The sequence below is a fragment of the Centroberyx affinis genome, unplaced genomic scaffold (genome assembly GCF_046629955.1).
Source record: "Centroberyx affinis isolate AG114_WGS23_722 - 3 ecotype Tasmania unplaced genomic scaffold, CSIRO-AGI_Caff_v1 ptg002065l_1, whole genome shotgun sequence".
Classification (NCBI taxonomy): Eukaryota; Metazoa; Chordata; class Actinopteri; order Beryciformes; family Berycidae; genus Centroberyx; species Centroberyx affinis.
Genome location: NW_027280395.1, coordinates 551,008 through 572,500, shown reverse-complemented (window position 1 = coordinate 572,500; position 21,493 = coordinate 551,008). Strand labels below are relative to the sequence as shown.

The window sequence follows — 21,493 nt, the reverse complement described above, 5'->3', positions numbered from 1 at the left end:
CCACTCCGATCACAATGGGGATTTGGTTTCTAAATTTGTCGCCTCTTTCACAGGCTTGAGTATCGCAGCTTGTGCAACCTTTGTTTCATCCAACAGACACATCACATAACAGCTGCTGGCAGTTAGCTATAGAGGTTAGAGGAGCAGGCTAGTGACTGGACTTTCCCCTACCTTTTTAGATAGAGAAAGTGAACGGGTAAGTGTGAGTTCACACTGCGAGCAACTGGGCTGATCCTGATGGAAGGATGAGACTGCAGGTTTTCCTTCCAACACCACAGCAGCAGCACAGCTACAAGCTCCTGAGAAGTGGTGATGGCTTTACTTGAGACTAGATCAGGGGTTCCCCAAATTTTTCAGCTTTTACCGGGGACCAAAACTCACAAAAATACATGAGTTGCCATGACATCTCAATTAGTATACTATCAATAAATACAAAGAACACAAAGAACCATGAATTGAAATATATGGAAATGTATTTGAGTCATTATACATTCACATTCACAGCAACATTTACTGGGTTTTTTTTGTTTGTTTTTTTTACATTTGTCCCCCTCTCCTTCCTATTGCCCACCCCTTCCCCGTTGCGCACACACACACACACACACACACACACACAGAGTTATACTTAAGTCACTTTTGGGGTATTTATGTAGACTTACATTAATTTCCTGGAGACTTACCCTAACCGTAACCATAACTACTACTTCCCTAAACCTAACCCTTACCCTAATCTTAACCTAACTCTAACCTTAACCACTGACCCAAAAATCAGCTTTTTACCAATTGGGGACATGGCTTTTTTTTGTCCCCAATTGCACAAGCCGCACCCAATCAACTGGTCTGAAGTCTGGTGTGTGTCCCTGAAAGTGACTTAAGTCATACCACACACACACACTCACACACACACACACACACACACACACACAGTAACTGTAACTGTAACAATAACTGTAACCGTAACTTAGTAAACACTGTCTTGAAGTTTTGCATTGGAAAAACTCTTTTGGCTTGACCTGTTGCTGAGGGTGCTTTGATTGAAGGTGTCTGTTTTATTTGTTCATTTTAAAACTCGCGTTTGCATTTTCCGATTGCATCTATCAGAGGTGTGAACTCAAGTCATTATGAAAAAAAATTAGGAAAAAAAATTGATGGCATGGCTTACTTGGGACATTTGGAAATCAGTTGAGACTTGACTCATGCTCTTGCTCATTTTATTCTGCTTTGTTTGATTCTTTCACTTCCTCACACAGCTACAAGCTACTGAGAAATGGTGATGATTTTACTTGAGACTAGATTACGCCCCGGCGGTAGGAAATGGAGATCAGCCACCCAGGCTTTGGATGGGTGATGATGTAGTTGTGTATCTGTGCGTCCATAAACTGCTTACTGTGTCGGAGTGCTAGCCAGTAGTATCAACTCTACCTTGTATGTGTCCCATTTTAATAAATAGAAGATTGTGGGAATGTCTCTTATTGGACTTCCCACTGATAACCAATCTCTTGTTATATAGTATTTTCCAGACACTTCCCATTCTCTCGACTTCACTCATTGAGTGTGTGTATTATAAAATGGATTATAAGTGCCCATGTTGCAACATTTGTGATAAAAAAACATATTGTATTCTTTCATATAATACTCAGTTTGAATTCAATATATTGTTCAGCAGTGTACCTTGCACTGAAAAAGCAAATGTTCATAGCGTAAAACTGAAGTTAACCTGACCTGGCTTGCTTCACTGGGTCTTGGGACATGCTGTTGACTTGGACCCTTTGACCTTTGACCTACTTGTGTGGTAGCCGTGCCTTGGTATTGGCTTTTATAACATTACAGTGTTTTAATGCTAGCTTAGCTAATTAGGTGATCAAAAATAAACAGAAAAAAATCAATACAATTACTTTTTTGAATGCTTTTTTGAGACATTTAGTCCTGTAGTCTTTCCATTTTGCACTTGCCATGTGGAACTATAAAAGACAAAATCACATCGGTAGGGAAACAAGGTGGTGTGGGAATCTGATTGGCTGTTGACCGTGAAAAGTTCAGACGTGTCCCTGGTCGCTCAGCTTTATAGGAAGTGATTGGACTTCTAGCAACTTTTTGATTGTGTTGCTCCCTCTCCCCTTGCTCAACAACTACTGTTGAGTTGCCACTGAGCAAAGCAATTAACCTGTAACCCCTCCCATGGAGCTGCTCAGTGGTCAACAGTAGAAGACTGTGGTTGTATAAGTAAGTAAGTAAGTAAGGCTTTATTTATATGGCACTTTTTAAAACACACATGGTAGAAAGTAACTAAGTACATTTACTCAAGTACTGTACTTAAGTAAGATTTTGAATGCAGGACTTTTACTTGTAATGGAGTATCTTTACATTGTATTGCTATTTTTACTTAAGTAAAAGATCTCAGTACTTCTTCCACCACTGGTTACAAAGTGCTTCACACACACACATACACGAAAAATATAAACAAATAAATAAATAAAGCAAAATTAATTACAATATAAAACACAGCACAATGAGAAACAGACCAAAGTAGAACGAACAAAAACATACGACACAGCACAACACAGCACAATGAGAAATAGACCAAAATAAAACAAACAAAAAACATACGACAGGGATAGAGATCTATAAAAAAGCTTGCCTATAAAATGAGTTTTTAGAAGCCGCTTAAAACAATCCAAAGATTCAGCAAATCTGACAGATTGGGGAAGTTGATTCCAGAGGGTTGGGGCTAAAACTGCAAAGGCACGGTCACCTTTCGTCTTGCAGTTGGAGCGGGGGATGTGTGTATGAATGTGAAGCAGGGTGGTGCTGAAAAAGAGCATGCATGCAACCTAAAGGTTAAAAAAAAAAAAATACAAAATAGAACAACTGTTTTAGTAACAGGCTGTACAGCCAAACTGTGATGTCACATTTTAATTGTCAGGCTTCATCATCAACCCTCTCTGTCTTCCTCAGTTGCTCAGAGAACCAATCAGGAGGAGTTCTGCCTGACCCCAGAATGCATTGAGGCAGGTGAGAAGTGGCGGCAAACTGCTGGCAATGCTCCAACAGTTACAACTTTTCCATTAACCAGTAGCTTTACGTGTCAGCGCCCTGAGCATCTACTATTGTTTGCATCTTGAGAACAAGATATTTCTCTTGTGATTGTATAAATATCTGGTGCTCACCGCTCATTATTTCAGAGTCACTGTTTTTTGCTCTCTCTCTCTCCCCCCCTCTATAGCGGGGTCTATTCTGAGTAAAATGGATCCGTCCGTCCCCCCTTGTGAGGACTTCTATGCTTTCTCTTGCGGGGGCTGGCTGAAGGAAAACCCCATTCCTGAAGACTCCTCCTCCTATGGCATCTACCCCTGGTTACGACAACACGTCGACATCCGACTCAAAGGTGTGTGTGTGTGTGTGTGTGTGTTATGTGTGTGTGTTTCTTTGCGCCTTTCTCCCAGCTGGGATAAAAATTAAATGAAACAGCCAAGTAGTGACTGGAAGGTACTCTTTTGCAATGAGACTTTCTTTTTTTTTTCTTTTTTTTCACACAAAATATTCAGTACATATAGGTCCATCATTACAAACGCATGTTGCACAGCCAAGCTTTGTTCAAACCCCGTAGATCTTTATTATAAATTCTAGTCAAGATCCCAAGGTTTCCAAAGATACCATGTTATGCTGAATTAGAGGGAAATGTGTATGCAAGAGTTTATAAGTTTATTTCCTGTCCCGACAAAACAATCGTTGATAAACAAGTGGATACTGGAGCCTATAACTGATTCAGTGTGAGATTACGACACAGATTCTGTTCTTCTGTGTCAGAGTTACTGGAAGCTCCTTCGGACACGGACGAACTGGAGGCAGTGACCAAAGCCAAGATCCTCTACCGCTCCTGCATGAATGAGAGTGAGTCAGACACACACACACACACACACACACACACACACACACACACTTAAAGTATTTATTTATATCCACATAAATACAAGCACAAAGGACATAAACATTAGAAATGCAGTCAAATATTAGGAGTCAGTCAGTTACATAAGTGCCTAATTGGCAACCACATTGTTGCAAGGATGATAATAATGGCAGGTCACAGGATAACAGATAGTATCCAGTTCATGGGTATAAAAAGCAACGCCTTCTCCATATTGAGCGGCTGCCAATGATAGCAGATACTGAACAATTCCTCGCTAACTGCTTGGCCCTTCTCTTAGGGAGACCAGTCATCTGAAGGGCCCTCACAGCTAGCTTTGTGCACATGACCCAGGCTGCCAAATATGAAAACTAAAAGTTTACACTTGTAGCCTAGCTGTGAAATGGTCTGCTCCAGCTGTTCGTTTTTCTTAGTTAGAAAGGCTTCCTCTAGGCTGTAGTCAAAAGTACAGCCAACCTCTAAAATGAACACCTCCCTAAGACCTCCATGGACACCAACAGCATCTGGGGTGTTGGCTGCAATATAAGAGAACATGTCTGAATCATCACTACACAGACTGAACACGCCCGGCTTCACAGTAGAATGACAAAAGCATAAAGCATTATAGATGACCTGAAAATAGATGCAATATCTGTCATGCCTAGGGCTGCAACTAACGATTATTTTCATTGTCGATTAATCTGTCGATTATTTTCTCGATTAATCGATTAGTTGTTTGGTCTATAAAATGTCAGAAAATGGTGAAACATGTGGATCAGTGTTTCCCAAAGTCCAAGATGACGTCCTCAAATGTCTTGTTTTGTCCACAACCCAAAGATATTCAGTTTACTGTCATAGAGGAGTAAAGAAACCAGAAAATATTCACATTTAAGAAGCTGGAATCAGAGAATTTTGACTTATTTTTCTTAAAAAATTACTCAAACCGATTAATCGATTATCAAAATAGTTGGCGATTAATTTAATAGTTGACAACTAATCGATTCATTGATTAATCGATTAATCGATGGGGCACTAGTCATGCCTACAAGCCCCCTGTATGCATGGCAACCATTCAGGATGTGAGACATGGTTTCAGCTTTCTGCTCATGATGTTTCAACTGAGTCCAGTGTTGCTGTTGCCTCTGTTGTTGCGCCCTCATGCCCTCACACACACACACACACACACACACACACACACACACACAAATTAAGATAACATAGAATGAGATAAGATGAACCTTTACTGATCACTGTGGGGAATTTAGGTCATTGCAGCAGCAAGTAAAAAAAAGGATATAATCACAAAAATCGAATATAATATAAGCAATAAAACCGGGAGATCAACATTTTTATGCACCTCATCCATCGTGTGTGAGTTTGTGTGAGAGTGTACTTATACTGGACGTCTAAACCTATATTGGAAACTGTGTGTGTGTGTGTGTAGCTATACTGGAGCAGATGGACACCAAACCTATGCTGAAAACGCTGAAGCAGCCCGAGTTCCGGTGGCCCGTCCTGGGGGAGGGGCTTGGCGGGGCGTGGCAGTGGGTCCCGGGGCAGTGGAACCTCCTGAAGACGCTGGCTGAGATGAGGAACCAGCACAGCAAGAGCGTCCTGATTCAACTGTACGTCTCCCCCGACGACAAAAACTCCTCCCATTACATCATCAAGGTCAGAGGTCCACAGTTCACTGTTGTTATTGTTTATGCCTGTGTGTGTGTGTGTGTGTGCATGTATTTATGTTTAGGCATTTAACTATAGGTAGGCAGGGATTCAGTGCCTTGCTCAATGACACTTGGACAGGAGATACCTTTCTGTCACGGGATGGTGACTCTAACCTTCAGGCCACCATGCTGCCATTACCCTACCCCGTGTGTGTGTGTGTGTGTGTGTGTGTGTGTGTGTGTGTGTGCGTGTAAGATAATACAATGAAATGCAGCAGCAAAAACAATAGGATTCAACAGGATTCAAGGATAAAAAAAATAATAGAAGTTTAAGTTTATTTATATAGCGCTTTAAAAACAAAGCAAAGTTTGTACCAAAGTTCTTTACAAAGCAACATATTGAATAAATAGTAGAATGTACCAAGTTGCTGTACAGAGATACAGATATACATACACAACTATAAACTTAAAACCAAGGGAGAAGCATAAAAAGAAGCACGACAATAAAATACAAAATAAGCAGCAATAAAAAACTAGACTGTATGGGTGGGAACTATGTGAAAGAGTATGAATTACTTCCATATATGGATTGACTTACAGTTGCATACACTTCTTGTCTTGATTGCTTACTTAAATATGGATTGACACTTGGTATACACAAAATTATAAGTATGTATAAACATAATATCTAGATGTACTGTATACAGTATGAAATACTGGACCCAGCAGACCCTAACCTGTGTTCTGTCTCTGTATGCAGCTGGACCAGGCCTCCTTGTCTCTGTCCTCCAGAGAAAACTACATCACCAACTCTTCCTCTGCCCTGGCCGTGAGTCTCTCCTTCATCTTCCACCCCTCCAACTTGTCTTCCGCAATATCCGCTCGTAGCAATTTCCTCTCTGCTCAAGTGACAAATTTCTTCCTGCTCTTCCATCTCTGATCCTGCCTTGCGCTCACTGTGCCATTCTCGCTTTGATTAATTAATTAAAGTATTTCTTCTCAAAGGAAAAATCCACCCTAAAACACTTGCTAACCGAAAATCGCTATTGGCGATGTGCCTTGCATTCCTGGGCCCATTTTGTTGTTTGGCAGTGTATTTTTCTTATTCCAATTATAATTACAATTTACAATTTCCCATTTGGCACACGCTTTTATCCAAAGCGATGCACACATGAGATTTTAATACAACACAAGCAAGGTTCTAGTCAGGAGAGAACAACGAGAGTAAGTGCCATAAAGCTAAGTTCTGCATTTTGCATTGACGTTCAACAATCACACAGGGAGAAATCCATTGTAGAAGAGGCAGAGAGACTAATTTCTCCATCAACAGTAGCCTCAATAGACCAGAATGCAATGGTTTAATGATTATACATATAATGACTGTCACTTTGCTTAACTGGAAAAAATTCTCGCTCTCTTGCTCTTACTACACTATCACTATTGCTATCGCTCTCTCCACCTACATACATAACCCACAGCTGAATGCAACAAGTTCAGGCCCATTCTCTGGGGGTTGTCAAAGTACATTCTGGGGATTTGTAGGAGATCACTTACGACGGGCCACGTTGAGGGAAAGTGGGTACATCAAAAAAGTAAATCATAACACTTCACATCTCAAAGTAGCTACTGGAATGCACTGAACGGCAGTGTAAGAGTGTGTGAGAGTGGATTTTTCCTTTAAGTCTTGGATGCTCTTTGATGGTTTCTGATGATTGACAATGGCTCAAAGTAACAAAAGAAAAGCTGACAATGGTCTTTCACTGTCTCCCTATCTCTCTCTCTCTCTCTCTCTCTCTCTCTCTGTAGTATCGTGCCGCCTTGCTGAGCTTTATGGTGGATGTGGCCGTCATGCTGGGGGCTCCAGAGAAGGCAGCGCTGACCCAGATGGAAGAGGCTCTCGCCTTCGAGATCAAACTGGCTCATGTAAAGACGTCATGTCAGATAAATACAATACCGCTTAATGTATGGAAACGGTTTGACGGGCTCTGAGGCCCTGGAGCCAGAAAGCACAAGACATTTGAAGCCGTCACATATAAAATTTGAATCATTTCATCAGCTCTAAAGAGAAACCATTTTATCTACAAAGTTTTGGATTGTCTCACTGAAGATCATCACAGTATAACGTCTCTATCTTGTGATTGCCTACTATCTGCTTGATTACTCTTGATTACACATTCTGCTCTGCCTATAGATCCTGATTCCCTATGAAAACCGCACCAGTGAGAACATGTACAACAGATACAGCCTGTCCCGCCTGCAACGCTCCATACCTCAGGTACTTTAAATGCATGCAAACACAGACACACACACACACACACACACACACACACACACACAGTTTCCAATATAGGTTAAGATGTCCAGTATATGTACACTCTCACACAAACTCACACATGATGGATGAGGTGCATAAAAATGTCGATCTCCCGGTTTTATTGCTTATATAATATTTGATTATATTAAAACTTTTCCCATGCTTTCTCATGGATTTTTGGCGAGTTAGCCTATAGGACACCCAGCCAGAAGCCTTACAAAGAGGCATACCTTCTACGTATTCTGCACATTGTAATTTCATAAACATATTATCACTATGGTAATACAGTAGGTATCCATCCATGGTGGCACAGTGGAATGATGTGTGTACCATATATTTGCAACATTGCAGCCTTAAATATCATGTAAGAAAGAAAAACAAAATCCCACACAAATGGAGGGATTTGTTCCAAAATTATAAAATGATGGGTTACACAAAATGATTGACAGCACACAATTAAAACAAATTATGGTATTTTTTAAAGGAGAGTAAGCAGGGTTAGGCCGATGATATTGGCCATTCATTAAAAATGGGTTATCAGAGGTGGATGACACTGATATCCCATTTTTAATAAATTGGCATGAAGTGTGTTTGATTATATATTTATTTTATAATTGATCAGTACTTAACCTAAATCTGAATAGATTCCAATGTGACATTACTGTTACAGTACTATTATACTGGGTTTCAATGGTGGGTTTCAGCATCCCATGGTCTAAATGTTGTTTCCAGAGGCATTTCCACCTCGCCAAGAATAAAATTATGGAAGAAACTGAATACTTGCAATTTTTTGGAATTCTTTTGGCATGAAAATAGTCAAACTTAAAGATAGTGAATGCCAGCACAAAATATGCAGTTATCAGCATAAAAAAAACACACATATTGGTTGAACCGTCCTTGGTTGGCTGGTTAGTTGGGTTTGTCCTTGGTTGACAAAATAGCACTTTTAAATTTTTTTTATTTTTTTTATTCCAAAATATGTTATATAAGAGAGAAAGAATGAACTTCTCTTGTCTAGTTCGACTGGCTGGGCTATGTGAGAGCTGTGGTGGAGTCGAAAGACGACCCGACTCGGTCCGTCCCCTCCTCCGAGCCCGTCATCGTCCGAGTGCCGCAGTACTTCAAGGAACTTTTCAAGCTCATTAACTCCACAGAGCCCAGGTACACACACACACACACACACACAGCCCACACACACACGACTAGATAGAGAACACACACAGACACATGAGCACACATTGGGGCTTGAGGGCTCCTGTCTCTCATTATGAGTACATTATAGTGTATAATGAGATTATATGCTGGCACTTAATTAATGTCCCTCCTCGCTATCTGTCTCTGGGTTTCTCTCTTTCTATCTCTCTCTTTCTCTCTCTCTCTCTCTCTCTCTCGCAGGACGGTAGCTAACTACGTACAGTGGAGGACAGTTTTTTCCAGGATCACCACTCTCAGCCGTCGTTTCCTCTACAGATACCTGGACTTTGCACGGGTCGGCACACACAGATAAAGCATCTTGCAAATGTAGTCGTTGAAGAAGTCCCTCTGTTTATTGCCTGCTACTTATACTAGGACTACTTATGCGTTTTTCGCTCCATTCCCAGAGGAACTGTTTGGAAAAATCTGGTGGTTTCTCTCATTTCAGCCACTGGAGGTTTTAAGGAAGGGTCTAGAAACTGTTTGGTCGACAAACATTGGAATTTGGCTTAAAATACACTAACATAATTCTACTGTATACCATTCAAGAAACAATGGGGGACTTCAACAGCAGCTACCGCTGTATTCATGTACTGTTGTTTCTATACTTGTTAAGACCATAGCAACTTAGATTAATTCCCTAACTCTAACCTTAACCCTCACCAATAAATGATCAACTTTAACCTAACCCTAAATATAATGCAAACCTCATTAATGCACAAATTGTCTTCAACTAAACCTTAAATCTAACTCTAAACCTCATTAATACACATTTATCTTTAACCAAACCTTAAAGCTAACCCTAAACTTAACTACTAATACCAAAATCGGCCCATTTTAAAATGTGGACCAGCCAAAATATCTTCAAATCCAAGTCCCAAAACTCCCCTCATCCCTCACCATACAGTTATTTAAGTTGTATTAACATAATAGAAAGTAGTAATAGTAGCACACACTCTAGTCATACAAGTCCACACTTCATCACAAACACACACACACACACACTCGGAGGAGGAGGAGACAGGTAATGTCACCTTGCGTCTCTCCCTCTCTCTCTCTCACCCCCACCAGGTAACCACGGGAACGACCTCTCTGACCCCGCGCTGGGATAAGTGTGTTAACTACGTAGAGAACACGCTTATTTATGCTGTCGGGCGCCTCTTTGTCAACACACACTTCCAGGAGGACAAGAAACATATGGTGCGTGTGTTTCTGTGTGTGTGTGTGTGTGTGTGTGTTTCTGTGTGTGTGTGTGTGTTCTTGAAATTACATCACATACTTAAACTTTGGTGAAGTGTTTCATTGCATCATGTGCAATTTTTTATCTGTTATCTCAGTATCTGTTTAGGCGTGCATGTGGGTGTGTGCGAGTATTGTGTGTATTTTGAGTGTGTGTGTGTCACCTGGGAATGATGTCACCCACTTAATGTTTTGTCAACTGTCTCACTGCATAATGTACACATTTTTGTAAATGTACTGTATATGTGTGGGTGTGTGTGTTTATGTTACATTTTACATTACACACTTTAGTTTTATCAAAATGTGTGTGTTTCCCCTGTAAATTACATCACACGCTTAATCTTGTGTGTGTGTGTGTGTGTGTGTGTGTGTGTTCGTCAGATGGAGGAGTTGATCAAGGGGGTTCGCTGGGCATTCATTGACATGCTGGAGAAAGAGAATGACTGGATGGATGAACCAACGAAGAAGAGAGCCACAGAGAAGGCAAGAACATCCATTCTTTATCTGTCACGTCACTTTTTCTCCATTAAAAGTAGTGTTTATATTTCCTCTGTCCAGCCCGTCAGGACAGTACAGAGTCCCGAGCTGCTGTCATAACCTGAAAACTCATTTCAAACACCTTCTCTTCCCCCCTTGCCTTCCTCTCCCCTCTAAATTGTATTCCCTGCTCCCATATCTTTGTCTTCAACTTGCACTGAAAATGACAAGTGACTTACTTGCCAACTGTGAGCGTCTTCACAAATAATGTAATAAATTCAAATCACCAATAATAACTCACTTCTACAACTTAACAGCTAATGTTACTGCTAACATACGCTTAACAGTGCCTAGTAGATACACTGTAAACTCATCTTTCTTTGTGAAAAATTATGTAGCCAAGCGATGTCCCTTTTCCTCTCATTCCTTTTTTCTTTCCAAAAAAAAAAACAGATTGATCTTTCTAGAAACTAGGCATGTTGAGGAAAAAAGGAAAGGCATTTATTACAAAAACCATAAACATTTGTATATTTGAAATTCTTTTAATAATACTTGTTGATTTTTCTTTTTTATGATTTTGTGACCCTCCCCACATTCCCACACTCACACAATTACAAAATAATCAAAATACTTTTTCCAAACAGTTTCTACTAACTGGTATTATCTTTAATCACATTACTCTTCTTGTGCAGATTAATTAAACCCATAAAATATACTTTTTATTTTTTTTATTTTACCAGTGTTAAAATCTAAAACACAGAGGGCCCTGTCAGTCAAAGGGAACTTGGAATCTCATGAGCTCCACAGTGTGCTGTCACAGTGAGGCAGAGTCGTGTCACAATTCCAAGGTAGAAGTGAGTGCAGCATCCCACAGAAACATTTCATTTCTTTGTGCAATGGAAGCAACACACATGCATAGGAGCCAAAGAGGCGAGTGGAAAAGTGAGAGAGATTTCCGGAAGAAGACAATGATGGATTATACCAATGTATGCCACAGTACAACAGGGAACACAGCTTTCCTGGAAGCCCCTGTGGAGAGGCAGGATGGGGTCGTGAAGGAGATATTCTGCTGCCAGGGACTTCACATGGACCTGGAGGAGGAGGAACGTCTCGCGACGGTTCGCCGTCACCGGGCCTGGCAGTTCCAGGTGGGCGCAGAGACCGTGGCGATTGCCCGTGCCCGAGCCGGGGCCCGAGCCCAAGCCCAGGAGAAAAACCTTCAGCTGCAGAGGGCCCGTAAGAAGATGCTGGAGCAGCGAGCTGTCAAGACCAACGGCGATGAGCTGGAAACTATCCCACAGCTCCAGGTTGAGCTGCAGGAAAGTCAAAATGAGGTACAGCAGCAGACTCCCCGACAGGAGGAAGAGAAGGCCTCCCAGCTGGCTCAGGAGAAGGAGGGAAGCTCCAAAAAAGATGAGATCATGGACTCCCTCAAGCTTGCTGAGCAGGTGTCGGCCCTCAAGACCAACAGCGATAAGCTGGAAACAATCCCAGAGCTCCAAGATGAGCTGCAGGAAGCTCAGAATGAAGTACAGCAGCAGACTGTTCTAATGGAGAAAGAAAAGGCCTCCCAGCAGGCTCAGGACAAGGAGGGAAGCTCCAAAAACGATGAGACCATGGCCTCCCTCAAGCTGGCTGAGCAGCAGCTGCAAAGCTGCCTCCTCAAGTGGGAGGAGGAGAAGACCAGCCTCCTCAGGGCCCAAAACGAGACCCAGCAGCTCCTGGAGGAGAGGGAGCAAGCGTGGGCCGCGACAGAGCAAAGCATGATGGCCAAGCTTGCTGACCTGGAGAGGGGAATGGCTGAGATTGCACAAAAAAAGGCAAAGAAGCGCAGCTGGCTGCGACGGATCGCCGACGCCCTGACTCCGGCTCGTAAGGAGAAGCAAAAGACGGTGAAGCAAAAGACGGAGAAGCAGAAGAAGGAGAAGCAGAAGAAAGAGAAGAAGGAGAAGCAGAAGAAGGAGAAGGTGGAGACCTCCTCCAACCAGAACTCTGGCAAATTTCTCAGCTTCTTCAAGCGAAGGAACTGAGCACCTTTTCATCTGTGCTCACACACCTACACACACATCAAATTCCCCCATACCCTTTGCCTTCTATTTTCATTCAATAAACGATATCAGCAATGATATCAACATAATGTACTGCCTGTATAGTTATATTTTTGGATAGAGACAATGGTAGAGAAATATATAAGCTATGTTGGATGTATAATTGTTTTTACAGTTGTTCAGTTGCTTGTGTACTTTTGCTTTTTGAATGCTGTTAAAAATAAGGCATTTTCTTCTCTCTCTGCTAAATGATCAAACTCAGAAATGGAAGTGGAGCTACTATGTTACTCTACATTTATCTCATCCTGGTGTCACACCATGACCTTGGAATTATAACGTTCCATTTAACATTTTAGTCAAAAATTAATTTATTCATATACAGTAATGCAGCCCTAAAACAAACAGGTCTTAACATATTGCTGAAGTTTGATACAGATGGTTATATTAGTTTTGCAATCTGCTATAGGATGAGAGAACCTTGAAGCTTAACTACTCTGAACACAGATGGAACTTTACATTTCCACCTTTTTTTGTCTCTTACAATCAATTCAGCTTTGTCTTAAGCCTAAGCAGAAATTTAGCTTAAAAGATGGTTTATATTGAGAGTTGCAGTCCTATGTCTAATGATACAGTCAGCAATGGGTTTTTAAATATTATATTTTTTAAAATGGAAGATTTCTTTAATGCCTGTTTGTTGTTTTATTTTTATTCTTTGTGGCTAATCCTTATTTCTTTGATACTGATGAGACAGGCTATTAATTAAGGTTGATTCAAGAACTGCCATCTCCAAATTACACACCTGGTTGTGATTTGAGATCCATTAGTGGTAGGCTTTAAAAAACAACTGGCTGTAACTGATAGTTGTTGGGCTGAAACGTTTGTGCCATCTTTTTCCCTTCCCTGTGCTTTTCACAATAAAAAAGAAGACCAAACTTGGAAGAATTCTTCCTATTGGTCACACACACACACCCTACTAAGAGAAGTCAGACAAGAGGAGCCTGGTTGAGCGCAATGTTTATTTTTGACTATTGAATTGTATTTTCTCACATGTATTTACTTCTTGTCTGTGCAGTAACGTTGCAGCCTTAACAGAAGATCTACCCCGTTTAGAAAGAAGTCCAACAAACCTACCCAATCTAAAACCGAACTCTGTCTTCTTTAAATGGACCAAAAAAATGGGCCAGCTGAAGAGGGACTCGGTTCTCTTTGAATTCACACTGTCATGTCACTTGAAAGAGGAGTCTGTTTCTAGTCCACTTCAGCTCCGATGGGAGTCTCAGTTCCTTCTTTGTTCACACTGCAGTTCCTTCAGTATAACGTCTGTAGGATTGGCACAAGCAGAATACTGTCCAACTCATTGTGAAAAGCCCTCGTCTTTGATGTCTGCGGACTGGGCTTGATCTCATTTTGATCTCATGTATTTTTGATGAAGTTGTTTTAACTTTGACGCAGCAGTGCTGTGCGGTCCTTCATGTTAACAGAAAGCTGGAGGCAAGCTTTCATGTTTTTGCGCGTGGTAGACAGTTGACGTTTGAAATGTTCCTCATTCATTACATCAAGAAGTGCAGTAAGGCAAGGCAAGGCAAGTTTATTTATATAGCACATTTCAGCAACAAGGCAATTCAAAGTGCTTTACAGAAAACATTAAAAGCATCGAGACAAAGTGAAAAAGATAAAATTAATATAAAAGAACAAGCAAAATGAAAAGAATCAAATCAAGTAAAATAGAAAGATATTTTTACCCCCTAAAGGAAACACAGAATCAAGCGGCATTACTTCTTGGTATTGAGTAGTCACTCTCACACTGGTGACACTGTCAACCAGTATAGGATTAAGTGTGCCTTACCTCTCCAAAGATAATCACAACTTAAAAGACAGTAGTTTCCTCCTCATCCACCAGCCTTGCTACCAGCCATGATTCATGTTTTCTGCACTCCAGTTTAGTAATATCATATGATATGTGTATGGTGAACACAGAGAACCAAAAAAGCAAAGCGACCTATACCTCATTGGCATTTTAGACATGCACAGTGCAACAAGGACCAAATAAAAATCCTACAGTCTCTTAGCAACATCAGCACATTGTTCTTACCTGGCTCTTATTTCTTTATCTAACACTTCTCTATCATACATAACCAATCTAAGGACACAGGTATTTGTTGTCTTATCTATCTCATTCTACTGTTGCAACTGAAAATCTCTACTCATCCTTTACTCTGCGCTATCTCTCTCTCTCTTCAGGCTCATGCAGTCCTGGCTAAAGTGGGCTACCCAGAGTTCATTCTGAATGACACCTATCTCAATGAAGACTTACAACAGGTTTGTATAGCACTGTTGTAAGATAGTTGTCTGGAATGAGTTTATGAGTATCGGTTATGAGTATCACTTAAACCTCAGTAGACTTTTTAGTGACACATTATAGTCTCTTGATAGGGTGACAGTGAGTATCAGCATATCCAAATAAAATAAAATCCAAATAAAATGTGACCGAAAAGGTTGCTATCACGCAGTCAGCAGTAGAAGAAAATAGCAATCCCACACAAACCTCTGTGTCAACAGAAAATAATACAGAAAACTGGTTGGGGACAGAGATCACATTTAGTTGACCTCTGAAGCAGAAGTTAATGTCTCACCCAGATGAAGATAGTTGCATAAAATAGGTGTTGGGTTACTCATTGAAAAGTACAGTATATGACATTGTGTGTGTGCGTGTGTGTTTGTGTGTGCGTGCACGTATGTGTATGTTTTAGATATCGTTCAGTGAGAAGGACTACTTCGGGAATGTGATGCAGACGCTACAGTTCATCGCCCAATCTGATATCGCATGGCTCAGAAAGAGCGTCCTGCGTACAGAGTGAGTGGCTGGACCAAAATCTGTTACCTTAAGTTACTTCATGTCATGTGTTTCACTTCTTCATAGTCATGCCATACTGTGTGTGTGTGTGTGTGTGTGTGTGTGTGTGTGTTCCAGGTGGTTCACAAACCCCACGACAGTCAACGCCTTCTACAGTTCCTCCACCAATCAAATCAGTAAGATATACTGTATGATTGATCGCTGAGACGCCCGTTCATGGCATCAGTTCAGCGACATCATTAAGATGTTACTGAGCTCTAAAGCCTGTCCAGGCAGAGTGAATATTACAGGACTGTAATCCTTTACATCACACATCAGTGATTTCAATGGACAATCTGCTCAGGATAAATCTGTTATATTCCCCAAAATGACCATGGAGGCATTTCATTTTCAAACATATACTGCACACTAGTTACACACTACTTCCATCTACAAATTTGTGATGCGGAAAAAAACATTTGATTGCTTTCCTTCCAAATCCACACTGAGAGTTGAAATGGGAGGTATTAAAAGACACAATGCACAAACTATTGGTAATTTACATCAAAAACAGACTGAAATAAAAATTACTTGAGGAGGTGGGAGTTATCTGAAAAACAGGTAATTTGTTATCTGTTTTGCTCCCCCAGGGACACACAGTCTGTGATAATCACAAATAACGTAACTGAAATCACGAAATTAAATAATGAAAACTGCATTACCCGACTTTCTCCTGTAAAATGAATCCTGTCTCCACAGGGCAGTAGACACAAAAAACAAGGTTGTAGGCCTAACTGTTTTTGATCTCCCCATTCAGGATTCCCTGCTGGAGAGCTTCAAAAGCCCTTCTTTTGGGGAAGGGAGTATCCAAGGTGAGATTAAAGAAATATAACTAACAGGCCAGAAAACATCACCTCATGCTTTAGTCAAGAGGAAGGTGGAGCTCTGAAGTAAACATGAACCCACTAAAAGTAAACCACAGAGAAGAGCTGTAAGTGAGTAGATAGCAGTGGTGAGGCTTCTGGATGGCCTCACACTCCACAGTTCATGAATAGGTTATGACCAATGACCAATAATAAGTAAATGTTTAAAAAGAAAAAGTCTGAAATTCATGTTGTCTGAAACCCATGACTAAATATTTCACAAATACAGATGATCCAATCCTCAAAAAGTGTTACTATATTATAAAAGATAGCTAGTAACTTCAATAATATTATATACTGAGTTTTGCTTTCATGCCAGCAATTATTTTGTAAGGCTCATTTTGGAATTAGGTTAACTTCATATCTGCTTATACTGCTGATTGCTGCAAAACTGTCACTTTAAAAACTCCCTGCAAGCTATAGCGCTGTTCTCACAAATACACGTGTCAACTTGTATGAAATATACAATGTTAGACATGTTATGAAGTCTATAATTATCTTGAGTAAATTAAACTGTGGGAAGTGGATCCTTTCCAATCTTAGAATGCTAATACAGCAAAACAGCACCTAGCATGACCAATAAGATAGACACACCATCACATGGTATAACATGGCATTACTAACACTCCAACATGAATATTTCAAAAGATTGAAGATCTAAGCAAAAGGCTGCAATCATAACTTACAAAATAGCTTTTTGTTGTAATCCTCAGGAGTCACTATATGCCTCAAGCACTTGAGAAACTGAGGAATTCAAAATGCTGATACATTTAACTTGAGGGGAAAGGTCTATTTCTGAAATGTAGAAGAAAGTATTATAATTTTGTCAAGCAAAGACTTCAGTTAGTCACTATCCTCTATAAAGTACCATCATTTTCGTAACATTTTGTACAGGTCTTTTCAAATGGAGATTTCATTTTGGAACAAAATGCTTTGTGACACCTTCTGTACATTTTGCTGGTATTAATACAATCAATATAACAACAAATAGTATCAAAATACCTAAAATAGAGCTTGTTTGTATTTGTAAATTGCTTGTGTCATAGAAATGGATTGCATGACTGGACTAACTCATGGTACTTAGAAAAGCCGTCACTTAACCAAACCTTATCACCTTGGTGTTTGTTTCCAGGTCTCTGAGTTATGGTGCCATCGGGGTTATAGTTGGACATGAGCTAACGCACGGCTTTGACAATAATGGTAAATCTCAAAGGCCAACAATGAACTCAGCTAAGATTTCTGATAATGTACGACATTTCCAACATGTTCTCCGCTGGACTGTGTGATGTTTCTGTTTGTGTGAGCAGGACGCAAGTACGACAAGAATGGCAACCTCGACCAGTGGTGGAGCAACTCGTCCATAGCGGCCTTCAATGAGAAGACCCAGTGCATGATCAACCAGTACAATGGCTACCGCTGGGAGGAGGCGGGGCTAAATGTAAGAACCACAGAGTCTGAATGGACAGAACTTACTTACAAGGACCGCAACAGTAGAGTCAGCTTAAATTCCCAGATCCCCAATAGAGGCTTTGCAGTTGTGAAATCTCCTACATTAGCAGCCACATCTGGTGCCATCATGGAGGTCCATTGGACAATTGGCAGTGTGCAAATATGGTGAAATATATATCAACTTATTATTATCAAATAAAAGGTGATCTGTATTGTGGATGTTATTCTGCAGGTGCGAGGGAAGAGGACTCTGTCAGAAAACATTGCAGACAATGGAGGAATAAGAGAAGCTTTTAGGGTACGATCTGTTTCCTGTTTTCTGTTTCTCTCTCACTCTTTTGGAGTGTTTATCTCTCTTTCTGTCTGTCTGTCTGTGTGTCTCTACTTCTCTCTCATCTTTGGGTGGTTAAAAAAAATTATTCAAATTCTTGATTTTGCATACTTAAATTGTAAATTATTCGCCATCTTTGAGTGGATAATTTTTCAGGTTGCCATGGAAAGAAGTCCAGATGAGAACACGTTCTCTCACTTTGTATTTGCATATGTGTGTGTGTGTGTGTGTGTGTGTGTAGGCCTACAGGCGGTGGGTAGCTGAAAGCAGGGGCGGGGTGGAGGAACCTCTGCTCCCTGGAGTTGGACTGAACAACAACCAACTGTTCTTCCTGAGCTACGCACATGTAAGGACACACACACACACTCGTATTGGTTTATGCCGTGCTGGAGCAACCAATCAGAGTGTTTCTGTAGATTACTTTAATCACCGAGTGTGTTGCCATTTTCCTACTTTCAGCCTATAATGCTAATACTGAGTTGAGGCCACTAGTAACTTGGCAAAATCCATAAAGTGCCGTAAACATACGTTTCCCCCAGAGTTTTATTCTTGGCAGAGTGGAAAAGCCTCTGAAACAGCATTTAGATCATGGGACATTAAAACTCTCCACTGAAACCTATACTGATGAAATTTGTTTAAAGCAGCAAAACTGACTGCACCTGCACATTCACTGTATACACGATACACGATAAGCAATTGTACTCTACAGGTGAGATGTAACGCATACAGACCAGAAGCAGCCAGGGACCAGATTCAGAGTGGAGCCCACAGTCCACCGAAATACAGGTGAACACACACACACACACACACACACACGCACACACACAGATCCGCATACACACAGAGCTCCTGCTACCTGACCTTTGCCCTTACTGTTGCCCTGCAGGGTTGTCGGGGCGATGAGTAACTATGAAGAGTTTCGCAAAGTGTTCAGCTGTCCTGATTCATCACCTATGAGCCGGGGGGCGGAGTCTTGCCGGGTGTGGTGACCTGTGACCTCAGCTTGACCCCAGCCAGGCCACAGCTGTCAGCAGGACTTCTGCTGAAACACTACCATGAAGGGCTGATAACGCTGGACCATATAGTCTGTATGTTACGGGAACAATGGAAAAATGAAATGGAGTCTTTCTTACAGAAACATATAGACTGAAGCCATTTTTAAGGGGCTGTATTGTGTGTGTATGTATATTGTACTATGGCAACAGTGGATAAATGTAACTGTTGGACCTTTCTTACTGGTACATTTAGTCCATATGTTGCAGTAAGTGCAAAAATTTTAACTGAAGCCATTCTTTCAGGACCATTTAGTCTGTAGATTACAGTAATGTAATAACTGGAGCTTTTATTACAGGAACACAGAGACTACATGTGACAATAAGACTGGAGAAATTGAAATAGCTGGAGCCTTTCTTATGGGAATACACTGTACAGTCTATATATTATTGTAAAGGTATAATGACCAGAGCCATTTTTTTTACAGGAGCATATAGTCTATATGTTACGGTAACTGTGGAAAGCATATATCATGTCAAAACGTCCAGCTCAGTGTCTCATTTTATTCACCACCAGCCTCGCCATCAAATTCCTCCAAAACAAGTGTTTAAGTGTTAACGTGTGTGTTTATATGATCAAAAAATGCAAAATAGAATGCCAAAAAAAATGTGAATTAGAAACTTCAATTAAATAAATAGTTTCATCTCATATTAAGTCTTAAAATCATGTGAAATTGTGGAAAAAAAATCCAGTAAGACTGTACAAGTAAATTGAAATTTTTTTCTTGCTTTAAGAAAAAAGAAACGATTTTAAGACTTAATACAAGATCAAAACTTGTTACAGTCATGTTTTGTAGTGTGTGTGTGTGTGTGTGTGTGTGTGAGGGCTGGCTGTGGCACTCGAGTCAGGTCTTGGTCACGAGTCCGGTCTCAAAATCTCCTTTTGAAAGTCTGGTCCTGTCTCGGTTTCTGTCCTAATTCGTCTCAATCTTGGTCTTGTGTCAGACATTTATATTCATTCTGCCTGCAGTTCTGCCTGAGGCAAATGATCTCAAAGAATTACACTCAAACCACAGGATGCACTCGCTCCATTCTTCTTCCTGTCTGTATTACTCAGCTCCACTACTGAGATGCACTAACATGTCATTTTTTATCCAGTATTTTGGCATTACTCTGGAATAAGACTCAGTTTAACCCTTTCCTGCTCTTGAAATGAACTCAAACCCACTTTTGCCATGGACTTGATTCAGCTGATGAAACCCAGTCTTGATGAATCCCAGTCTTGTTTGGTCTTGGACTCTCCTGAACTGGTCTGAGTCCTGGTGTGTGGTAGAGGGCGGCACTCACATCTATGTGCAGTGTGAGTAAGGGAATTTATGTGAAAAATAGATACTGTATGAAAGAAATCAGATTTTTTTCAGATTTTTTTGTAACTTTCATACCAAAATGAGACTGAAAAACGTTAAACTGACCCATACAAAATGATTGCTAGCATTAATTTGTAACTGTATATGGGTTATTATTGAAGTTCTTCGATATCTTTTGGATTTTGCATACAAAATAGTAACATATTTAATGACCTAATGAGGTTTACTTTTGAAATATTGAATAATAAACATCAGGGTATGGATGTGTTGAATTATGGAATTAAATGAATGCCTTCTTATGCTGCCACAGTGCAACTGATTAAACTGCAACCACTGTACATTAGAATGATATTCCTTCATGTTCTCTATTTACATTTTAATATTCCTCGACATAACTTTTTTTTTGGTTTAACTTAATGGGAAGAATTATAGCCATAAGTTTGTCATCTGTTATAGTAAATCTTTGTATTAGTGTGCGCTGTGATCGTGGTTCACTGTGTTGCTCTGTTTGGTGTGTTTGTTCCTGTCAGGTAGTAATAAAACTTTGAGACATTAAATTGTGCCTTGACAGGCTGTTGGTATAGCTTTACTGCAATTGATAACCGCTGAGACGGCGAGTTGGAAAGAGAGTGAGAGAGAGAGTGTGTGTGAGAGAGAGAGAGGGAGTGAGAGAGTGTGAGAGATAGAGAGAGAGAGAGAGAGAGAGAGGGATGGTGAAAGAGACAGCAGACAGAGGATGGATGGAGGGTGGTGATGGA

General features: G+C 40.6%; 1 protein-coding gene across 1 annotated transcript in view; it reads left to right on the top strand.

The window, feature by feature from the left end:
- Positions 1-21,280, top strand: part of phex (phosphate regulating endopeptidase homolog, X-linked) — a 23,151-nt gene extending 1,871 nt beyond the window's left edge. Inside the window, exons 2-22 of the mRNA XM_071531330.1 lie at positions 2,956-3,012; positions 3,224-3,385; positions 3,808-3,891; positions 5,349-5,575; positions 6,329-6,397; positions 7,375-7,491; positions 7,760-7,843; positions 8,901-9,043; positions 9,278-9,371; positions 10,148-10,276; positions 10,697-10,798; positions 15,082-15,159; positions 15,591-15,694; positions 15,812-15,870; positions 16,491-16,545; positions 17,729-17,796; positions 17,904-18,034; positions 18,278-18,343; positions 18,618-18,722; positions 19,086-19,162; positions 19,263-21,280. Coding sequence (XP_071387431.1) covers positions 2,956-3,012; positions 3,224-3,385; positions 3,808-3,891; positions 5,349-5,575; positions 6,329-6,397; positions 7,375-7,491; positions 7,760-7,843; positions 8,901-9,043; positions 9,278-9,371; positions 10,148-10,276; positions 10,697-10,798; positions 15,082-15,159; positions 15,591-15,694; positions 15,812-15,870; positions 16,491-16,545; positions 17,729-17,796; positions 17,904-18,034; positions 18,278-18,343; positions 18,618-18,722; positions 19,086-19,162; positions 19,263-19,365 — 2,114 coding nt within the window. The 3' untranslated portion in view covers positions 19,366-21,280. The remainder of the gene's footprint in view (positions 1-2,955; positions 3,013-3,223; positions 3,386-3,807; positions 3,892-5,348; positions 5,576-6,328; positions 6,398-7,374; positions 7,492-7,759; positions 7,844-8,900; positions 9,044-9,277; positions 9,372-10,147; positions 10,277-10,696; positions 10,799-15,081; positions 15,160-15,590; positions 15,695-15,811; positions 15,871-16,490; positions 16,546-17,728; positions 17,797-17,903; positions 18,035-18,277; positions 18,344-18,617; positions 18,723-19,085; positions 19,163-19,262) is intronic.
- The last annotated feature ends 213 nt before the right edge of the window (positions 21,281-21,493 follow it).